Source organism: Rhinoderma darwinii (genome assembly GCF_050947455.1).
Source record: "Rhinoderma darwinii isolate aRhiDar2 chromosome 12 unlocalized genomic scaffold, aRhiDar2.hap1 SUPER_12_unloc_2, whole genome shotgun sequence".
Classification (NCBI taxonomy): domain Eukaryota; kingdom Metazoa; phylum Chordata; class Amphibia; order Anura; family Rhinodermatidae; genus Rhinoderma; species Rhinoderma darwinii.
The window spans coordinates 360,999-371,670 of record NW_027461873.1 but is presented as its reverse complement, the minus strand read 5'-3'; the positions used below and the strand labels follow the sequence as shown (position 1 = coordinate 371,670).

At 45.9% G+C, this 10,672-nt stretch overlaps 1 protein-coding gene across 1 annotated transcript; it reads left to right on the top strand.

The window, feature by feature from the left end:
- The first annotated feature begins 1,935 nt into the window (after positions 1-1,935).
- Positions 1,936-4,656, top strand: LOC142698141 (protein kinase C-like 1). The gene is made up of 3 exons (XM_075847810.1): positions 1,936-2,368; positions 3,534-4,063; positions 4,231-4,656. Exons 1-2 carry the CDS (start codon positions 2,120-2,122, stop codon positions 3,831-3,833), a joined length of 549 nt encoding a protein of 182 aa, XP_075703925.1. The 5' UTR covers positions 1,936-2,119; the 3' UTR covers positions 3,834-4,063; positions 4,231-4,656.
- Positions 4,657-10,672: the final 6,016 nt, after the last annotated feature.

The following is a 10,672-nucleotide window of genomic DNA, read 5'->3' as shown; positions in this document are numbered from 1 at the left end:
AATAAATGCAGACCCCAGACTGGACCCCTAAATAAATACAGACCCCAGACCAGACCCCTAAATGAATTCAGACTACAGACCGGACCCCTAATAAAATACAGACCCCAGAGTGGACCCCTAAATAAATATAGACCCCGAGCTAGACCCCTAAATAAATGCAGACCCCAGACTGGACCCCTAAATAAATACAGACCCCAGACCAGACCCTTAAATCAATGCAGACCACAGACCAGACCCCTAAATAATTACAGACCCCTAAAACAATGCAGACCACAGACCAGACCACTAAATAATTACAGACCCCAGAAGAAACCCCTAAATGAATTCAGACTACAGACCGGACCCTTAAATCACACAGACCTCAGACTGGACCCCTAAAAAAATACAGACCACAGACTGGACCCCTAAATAAATACAGACCCCAGACTAGACCCCTAAAAGAATACAGACCCCAGACTAGACCCCTAAAAGAATACAGACCCCAGACTAGACCCCTAAAAGAATACAGACCCCAGACTAGACCCCTAAATAAATACAGACCCCAGACTAGACCCCTAAAAGAATACAGACCCCAGACTAGACCCCTAAAAGAATACAGACCCCAGACTAGACCCCTAAAAGAATACAGACCCCAGACCAGACCCCTAAATAAATACAGACCCCAGACCAGACACCTAAATAGATTCAGACCCCAGACCGGACCGCTAAATAAATACAAACCACAGACTAGACCCCTAAATGAATACAGACTCCAAACCAGACCCCTAAATAAATAGACCCCAGAGCAGAGCACTAAATCAATGGAGACCACAGACCAGACCCCTAAATAATTACAGACCCCAGACCCGACCCCTAAATATTTACAAACCCCAGACCAGACACCTAAATAAATTCAGACCCCAGACCGGACCCCTAAATAAATACACACCCCAGACTGGACCCCTAAATAAATACAGACCCCAGACTAGACCCCTAAATGAATACAGACTCCAAACCAGACCCCTAAATAAATAGACCCCAGAGCAGAGCACTAAATCAATGGAGACCACAGACCAGACCCCTAAATAATTACAGACCCCAGACCCGACCCCTAAATATTTACAAACCCCAGACCAGACACCTAAATAAATTCAGACCCCAGACCGGACCCCTAAATAAATACACACCCCAGACTGGACCCCTAAATAAATACAGACCCCAGACTAGACCCCTAAATGAATACAGACTCCAAACCAGACCCCTAAATAAATAGACCCCAGAGCAGAGCACTAAATCAATGGAGACCACAGACCAGACCCCTAAATAATTACAGACCCCAGACCCGACCCCTAAATATTTACAAACCCCAGACCAGACACCTAAATAAATTCAGACCCCAGACCGGACCCCTAAATAAATACACACCCCAGACTGGACCCCTAAATAAATACAGACCCCAGACTAGACCCCTAAATGAATACAGACTCCAAACCAGACCCCTAAATAAATACAGACCCCAGACCAGACCCCTAAATAAATACAGACCCCAGACTAGACCCCTAAATAAATGCAGACCCCAGAGCAGACCCCTAAATAAATACAGACCCCAGACCAGACCCCTAAATCAATGAAGACCACAGACCAGTCCCCTAAATAAATACAGACCCCAGACTAGACCCCTAAATAAATACAGACCCCATACGGAACCCCTAAATAAATACAGACTACAGACTAGACCCCTAAATAAATACAGACCTCAGACCAGACCCCTAAATAAATACAGACCCCTAAATATAAACCCAGATTCTATATTGTGGATGAAAAGGGTTTTGCCAATAACCTGAGCAAATAACCGTTGTTTATCTCTACTGTAGGAGTGGCATGTATTGCTACTGTGTTCTGCAGACCCCTGACCAGGCCATAAGAAACCCTGGTAGAGAAACACAGCTCTGGACACTAGACTGGCACTCATGATGCCCACATCAGACATGGCAGAGCAGGTTACTGCCAGGCAGGTGCCACCTGAGGATTCCATGACCTCTGACATCACGTGACCTGCACACGACCAACTGCCGTTTACTTTCAACTGTCGACGGCAGCGATCGGACTGAAGTCTACAGGTAGGAAGATATTGGTGAAAATGGCGTCCAATGGACATGGAGAAGACGGCGAGAAGAGAGAAGAGGAGAAGAGGAAGAGGGAGGAGGACAGCGTCACCGGATTCAAGAAGATGACGAAGAAGAGGAGAGGAGCCAAGGACAGAGGATTGGAGGATGAGGAGCCAAGACCTGGGAGCAGCCAAGACCCTGGAACATCCAGCCCCTATGCCAGGCTTACCATCAGCCGCTTCACCATCCACCAGGTCCTGGGTAGGGGCAGCTTTGGCAAAGTGAGTATAATATCGAAATATTTCATTTTATAGGGTGGTAAACCTAAAGTTGACCTTTTATCTCCATCAATTGTTCTCTGTTGTCACCATGCTATGCTGGATGGATGATGGGTGTAGTGTTCTCCTATGGGATGCCTAATAGGACATCCAGAAGTATTCCTGCCCCCATAACCACTACTTTAGTTTTTCATTTTAGTATTTTTCTGTCGACATATGAGAGATTTTGATTTTTGGGGGCACGAGTTGTCGTTTTTAATGGCTCCATTCAATGTTCCATATCATTTACTGGGAACATTGTAAAAGGCTGTTTTTTTTTAGGTGAAATAGCAAAAAAAAAAAAAACAGCAATTCCTCCATTGGTTTAATAATTTGGCTTTTATGGTGTTAACTAAGTGGTAAAAATGACACGTTACCTTTATTCTGCGGGTCAGCACAATAACGGGGATACCAAAATTATATTGGTTTATTTTTTATACTTTTTATCCAATAAAAACAATTTGTAAAAACATTAATTTGTTGTGTCTCCATATTCTGAAACCCCGAATTTTTTTTATTTTTCTGTTGATGGGGCGGTGTGAGGACTTGTTTTTTGTGGGGCGAGCTGTACTGTTTATTGGTGCTATTTCGGGTTACATAAAACTTTTAATCACTTTTTAACTTTTTATTCCATTTTTCGAGGAGCTAAACAAAACGAAATAGAAAAAAGTTTATTTATTTATTTTGACTGCAATATTTATGTATCGCTTGAATTGTTCTTTTAGCCTCCTCCTATTAAGCTTAGTAGGAGGACCAAGTTGGCAGACCTTGGGGTCTCCATTAGGCCCCCTGGCTGCCATGACAACTATCTACACACTGTGATCGCGTTACGGGTAGGGGTGATGGGGTGACAGCGGGAGCTTACCTCTATTTAACTGTTCAGATGCCACGGTCGCTATTATAGCGTATGATCCTGCTCCTTACTACCCCCACCAACTAAGATAATTATGTCAAATGTGGGTAAGGCGTGAAGACCTCTCCATACAGGACCCAACAGCAGACACTGCATTATGCTGGGAGCTCAGCTTTGTTCTGCTGTAGAGTCCTGGGCACTACTCGACTGACCCACCTCTCTGTCCACCTCTGTTCCTTCTTCTTCTCATGAGGAATCTCCATTTGTTTTCCTCAGGTGGTCCTGGCATCAGTCCCCGGCCGAAACACCTACATGGCCGTAAAAATGATCACCAAACGGGACAATACGGACGAAATTATGAGAGAGCGGCGGATACTCCTAGCGGCCAGACACTGCCCGTTCCTATGCCACCTCTATGCCGCACATCAATCTGAGGAGCGGGCATTTTTTATCACGGAGTATCTGTCCGGTGGCAGCCTGGAGGCTTTGATCAGGATGTGCGGCTGCTTGAACATCGGCAACGTAAGGCGAGTAAATAATCAGGAGACTGAGGGGGGTGGAAAGAAGAAAAGGTGAGGGGGGAGGTCAGATGAAGGATAATACAGAGAATGCAGAATACAGGCTGCCATAATCAGCGCCTCCTCTCTGCTAGAGACCGCACACACTCCATCATAACATGATATTAGGGAATTGATAGAGGAAGATTTCATGACATTGAGACTCCACTCTGTTCTCCCCATCAGATTCTACACAGCAGAGATGATATGTGGCCTCCAGTTCCTCCATGGACACAACATCGTCCACCGGTAAGCAGAACTTCCCCCTTCTTTCATTCTCCTTTACATGCTGGAAACAGTGCACCCAGCTTTCCTACACTCCTGAATGGCTATTCTGCTTGGTGGTGCAATGACCCATCCCCCGTCTCCTGGATCACTGGGCGGATTTGTCATTCTCTCGTCTTATTTCTTTGCAGAGATCTAAAGCCGGAGAATATAATGTTGGATGCAGATGGCCACGTCCGTATCATCGACCTGGGATTGGCCCAAGATGGCGTCACCGCCTCCAATAAGATCCGTGGAGTGTCGGGAACGTTGCATTACATGGCCCCCGAGGTGCTTCTTAGAAAAAAATACGGCTCCGCAGTTGACTGGTGGAGCCTGGGGATTGTGGTGTCCAGGATGGCAGCAGGACGCTCCCCATTTTACAACGGCCCCGTCAGGCAAATGGCTATCAAAGCCATCACCACCGCGAAGCCTAAATTTCCAACTTGGCTTAATCCTGACGTGAAACATCTGACCAAGAGACTGGTCCGTAAAAATTCTAAGAGGCGCCTCGGTGTGTGCGGGAACATCAGAGAGCATCCATTCTTCTCCACCATCGGCTGGGAGGAACTGCAGGAGAGGAGGGCACAGCCACCATTTACACCATTTGTGCCCGTTCTGGAGAACCAACATCTGAAGTGGCCAGAGAATAACAAAGCCCTTCACCCCTTGGCCGGGTTCAGCTTCATGTCACCAAGCTGGACCCGATAAGATCTCAGGACAAGGGCCCAGAACTTCATGCCTCCTGACCCGCGCCTCAAGTCTCTGCTGCTGTATGTCACCTCGGCTGCCCAGACCATCATCTCTCTCCTTACCATCTTCATGCCACACCTCTGCCATCTTGCTGCTGCACCAGAGCCTTGACTTGCCATCCTCCAATCCCGGGCAGGCATCTGACATCACTCCAGCCTGAAGATCCTCTACACCCCCCAGGAGCGGCCTGTGCTTAGTTTCCATCTGGGGAGATCAGGAATAATAGCCGCATGTTGTAGTCCTGGGGCCGGAGCGGCCATTATACCTGATCTCACCTCAGCACAGGCCAGGTAAGTAATGCACCCACATCACCCACATCACTCACATCACCCACATCACCCCACTATATAATAAGTATAGACACCACACTACATGATAAGTATAGACACCCGCATATAGACACATAGTACATTTAGATTAGACTTTAGCCTTTGATCCTGGGATTATTCTGATCGCCATATTTGGGGTCAGGAAGGAATTTTCCCCCCTTAATATGAGGACAATTGGCTCATTCCTCAAAGGGGGTTTTCGCCTTCCTCTGGATCAACACGGCCTTAAATAGGTTTAGGATGATAGAGTAATAAGTAGTAACACACATAAGTAACATAATATAAATATAGAAAATAATTAAAAATAAATCTTAATTTAATACAATTTATAGTTTACACATAAATAAATACAGCAGTTCATTAAAAATAATCATAAAAAAAAATGAATAATTTTCCCCTAGTCTTTCCCCATATTACACATGTTACACTTCAGCCTTTGATCCTGGGATTATTCTGATCGCCATATTTGGGGTCAGGAAGGAATTTTCCCCCCTAATATGAGGACAATTGGCTCATTCCTCACAGGGGGTTTTCGCCTTCCTCTGGATCAACACGGCCTTTAGATAGGTTTAGTATAATAGATAAATAGATGACACATACATATACACAGTATATAATAATAGTAGTCTTAATACTTCTAGAATAATCTCCTAATAATAAAATATAACCTTCCCTTATCTGTAAATAAAACTTTCCTTTTATCCCCTACATCTTTGTGCTTGTCTTTATTCCCATTGGACTTCTGTGTAGTAAATGTTGTCCGAGCTCTGAGACCCCCACCAATCACTAGAACGAAGCAGCTGAAGGTCTCGTGTGAGCGCTCAGCCGCTTCCTGTCTGTTCGGCTTTTTCCGGAAAAATGTATCGGCTCATAGACTTTCTATTGAGTCCGTTCACCGATACATTTATTTCTGGAAAAAGCCGGACAAACACGAAGCGACTGAGCGCTCACACGGGGGCTTCAGCTGCTTCATTCTAGTGATTGGTGGGGGTCTCAGTGCTCGGACCCCCACCAATCCAATCTTCTGACGTGTCACTATGTCACTATGACATGTCAGAAGTTTGTCAAACGTTTAGCTACACTTTAAAGGTATATGTCAGATTTAAAGCCCAAATGTGGTGTGAACAGAGCCTTACAGGGGTTGTCCGGTTTTTAAAATACCGTTTTGCTAGAGGGGTCCAGTAATCTGTGGGGGAACTTGCTGCAAGAGTTTAATTTCCCTACAGCATCTCTAAAGGGGAAGTAAAGTATTACACAGTTCTATAATCACCGGGCTGGGCATGTAATACATGGATGTGATGGTCCTCCTGAGCAGGAGATGATGTTTGTTGCCCCTCTCCATTCTGTATAATTAATCAGGTTCCTGAACGGGGGAACCCACACTATTACCCCAAAATTCCCTAATAGGGCATTTGAAAATGGGTTTTCCAGACCAGAAAACAGCTTTAATGGTTATATAATGATAAGTGAGAGTTTGTTACAATGTATCAGTGCAGGAGAGAGCTGAAGTACAGGCTATTTAGATTGTGGAGGATTATCTAAACGGGATACACTGAATGGGGCACAGTGGGGGATGGAGGATCGGCTACAATGCTGCCCCCTACAGTCAGGGCCCTCACCTCATGGATGCTCCTGTTACCAGATCCTTCACACCAGAGATCAACATTCATGAAGAAGAAAAATCCCCTGCAGAGACGTCCACACCGAGAGATCCAATAGGACTGGTCTATACAAGGAGTCGTCATATCCGGGGGCATATTTACAGCCATGCCCCCATATAATAAATACTTTATTCCTGTATACATGAGAAGTTCTACAACTTTATAATATCATTTATGTTTCAATTACTCACCATTTTCAAGATCTGTTTGCTGTCAGTGAATGAGGACACTCTTGCTCACATTCAGATGCAGTGAACCTGTACATCGCTAGTCCTGCTCTCAGCTAAGAAACATAAAGTAGATTAGGAAGTTGTAGAACTTTTCATTTATACAGCGATTAAGCTTTAGTTACATAAAATCGGAAAACACACAGGAAGAGGATTCATTACCGCTAGTACTACAGTGATCTGGTGCCCGCAGGTATCTAATGGTAAATACGGCCCTGGTGGGTACCTCACCTTTATGTGACAGGCCATAAAATGTCATATAGGAAAAAACGTAAGAAGGAACTTACCATACGGGGATCATATATGTTATGTCGCTGGAAGAAACCTGCAGCACCAACACCAATGGAACATGAGGATGACGCCTCTCAATGTGCCGTCCATCACCCCCATCATCCCACGAGTTTCACTCCACCTGTGACTCTGCCGACTAAGGTGAATACTGACTAAACACAAACTCTGACCGGCCTCATCACTAGTCCATATTGTCATACAGCCGCCTCCGATCCCTAATCCAGTGGTGGTGAACTAACCCTTATCCACTTACATGTGGTTTCCAGTAGTCAGTGGTACATATAATATCCAGAGACTAGTGGTCAGTGGTACATATAGTATCCACAGTCTGGTGGCCAGTGAGTAAATATAGTATTCAGAGTCTGGTGGTCAGTGGTATATATAGTATCCAGAGTCTGGTGGTCAGTCGTACATTCAGTATCCAGAGTCTTGTGGTCAGTGGTATATATAGTATCCAGAGTCTAGTGGTCAGTGGTACATATAGTATCCAGAGTCTGGTGGTCAGTGGTACATATAGTATCCAGAGTCTAGTGGTCAGTGGTACATATAGTATCCACAGTCTGGTGGCCAGTGAGTAAATATAGTATTCAGAGTCTGGTGGTCAGTGGTATATATAGTATCCAGAGTCTGGTGGTCAGTCGTACATTTAGTATCCAGAGTCTTGTGGTCAGTGGTATATATAGTATCCAGAGTCTAGTGGTCAGTGGTACATATAGTATCCATAGTCTGGTGGTCAGTGGTACATATAGTATGCAGAGTCTGGTGTTCAGTGGTATATATATAATATCCAGAGTCTAGTGTTCAGGGGCACACGTGGTCATAAACGGCTGTTTGGACACACGGCAGGGTTCAGAAGGGAAAGAGCGCCATTTGGAGTTCAAATTTAGCTGGAATGGTTTGCAGAGGCCATGTCACATTTGCAAAGCCCCTGAGTGGCCAAAACAGTGGAAACCCCCCAAAAGTGACTCCATTTGGGAAACTACACCCCTCAAGGAATTTATCTAGGGGTATAGTAGGGGTATAGTGAGCATTTAAAAAAATATGTCAATTAAAAATCCATGGGCTTCTCTAAGGGACGGACCCTGGGAGGCGTGGTGCTTTAGCATACCCGTGGTGATGCCACTGTAGCTTATATGATCACGGCTAGTGGTTTAACCCCTTCCCGACATTTGCCGTATAGATACGTCATGGAAAGCCATGACTTCCCGCAAATTGCCGTATCCATACGCCAAATGAAGAAGGGGTTACAGTGGAAAAAATAAAAGTTACAAAGTAAAGATGGCTGCTGTTCATAACAGCAGACCATCTTTACGCGAGGGCTAGGGGGGTGGCTCAACCGCCCCTCATCGGCGATCGCTGCAATTGGCCGGTCAATTCAGAGCGGCCAATTGCGGCCGTTTGCGGCTTTCACCAATCACTGTGCCACAGGGCACAGTGATATGGTGGTGATTGGTGCTGCCTAGGACAGCACCAGTCCCTGCCATGTAGCGATGACGAGGTGGCAGGGATGCCATCCCCCCGATCGCTACGATTGGTTGGTCTGCACCGATTGACCAATCGCAGCCATGGCGAGTGTTTGAAACACCCTCCACCAGCTCTGCCCACCTCATTCCGGTTAGGAACGGTGAGCAGAGCTGGTGTGACCATCTGTGAGCCATACTTACCGAATCTGAGGCCTTCTGTGCTGCCATCCTGCTGTGACGTCTTCATCTGACTGCTTCCTGCTGCAGAGTGAACCTTCGTCATCATCATCTGTGCTGCTGCTGATTTATTTTTTTTAGCAGCACTTGTTTTTTTCCTAAACTTCTTATCCCTGTACCCTTCCCCCTCCCCCTCTTTCCCTTGTTACGTCCTGTGGCCGCTGAGTGTGGATCAGTGACCACCATCACTGACCGCCAATATTTGGCACAGGACTTTTTTTTATTTTTTGCACCTCCCTGTGTGCATCCTGCGGCCACTGAGTGCTGATCAGTGACCGCCATCACTCATCAGCATCTGTGGTCATTTTTTTTGACGCTACGTTTTTTTCATCTTTTTCTACCCGCACCAATTTACTGTGTGCTTCCTGTGCCGCTGAGCGCTGATCAGTGACCGTCATCACTGATCGGATCAATTATAGGTGCAGGGTTTTTATTTTGTGGCCTTTTTTTTACTGCACCTTTTTTTTTGGGTGCGCCCTGGGGCCACTGAGTGCTGAGTCTAATAATCAGCCTCAGTGGTCATTTGTTTACGCAGGGTAGCGTTAGGGCGTTAGAGTAGCGGACGTTTACTGATGTCCGTTTTGTAAAATAAATATATAGCAGAAGTTATAGCTCTATGTTACCGTATATATCGGCGTACAAGACGACTTTCTACACCCTTAAAAAAATGTCAAAAGTGTGGGGTCGTCTTATATGCCGGATATTGTCGGATATTAGGGATGCACGTTGCAGCCGCACAGCTCAGTATAGTACACATGACTATGAGAGCGGGGCTGCGGCTGTGTAATTCAGCCACAGCCCCGCTCCTGAGTCCTGACATATGCGCGCGGGGTCAGCATCATGTGATGCGGCCGGCGCTGCACTAATGATCTGCGGCACTGAAGACAGAACATGGCGGGCGCGCTACAAAGCACCCCCATGTTGTCTTCAGTGCCTGAACTGCCGCTCATTAGTGCAGCGCCGGCCGCATCTCCTCATGCTGACCGCGCGCGCACTTCCTGTCAGGAGCGGGGCAATGGCTGTATTACACAGCCGCAGCCCCGCTCTATAACGCCGGAGATCAGAGAACCTCTCATCTCCGCCGTTATTCCCGTGAATGCTGCGATCACAGCTGACTGCAGCATTCAGGGGAAAGTGAGAAGGGGGGATGCCCCTGGATCGCGTCACAGGGAATTCCTGTGACGCGATCGAGGGCCATACCATATATGGGCAGACAGCCCAGGGTCTATTGACGGACCTCAGGGCTGTCTGACCATATCTCTTGTTGTTAGGATATACCCAAGTATGTCCTAACAACTGCCTGTGTGCTATCCGTCCACAGGCTAATGTACTGGCACATATCTGATATATGTCTGTGTGCTATCCGTCCACAGGCTAATGTACTGGCACATATCTGATATATGTCAGTACATTAAAGTTTAAAAATAAAGTAAAAACAAAGTATTGTTAAATTGTAAAAAAAATACACCTTCACCTTTTTTACAATAAACATTAAAATAAGTCTCAATACATAAAATACACACATTCAGTAATGGCGCGGACAACAATGTTTTTGCATCATTTATGATGTGTACGCTGTAAAAAAATGAAATAAACACGGCTTTCATTCACTTATTAATGTGAGGCGCGAGGT

Excerpts from the sequence above, each read along its gene's own strand:
- LOC142698141 (XM_075847810.1), top strand. The coding sequence starts at position 2,120 with ATGGCGTCCAATGGACATGGAGAAGACGGCGAGAAGAGAGAAGAGGAG. Across the intron at positions 2,369-3,533 it reads GTAGGGGCAGCTTTGGCAAA|GTGGTCCTGGCATCAGTCCC; the intron begins GTGAGTATAATA and ends TGTTTTCCTCAG.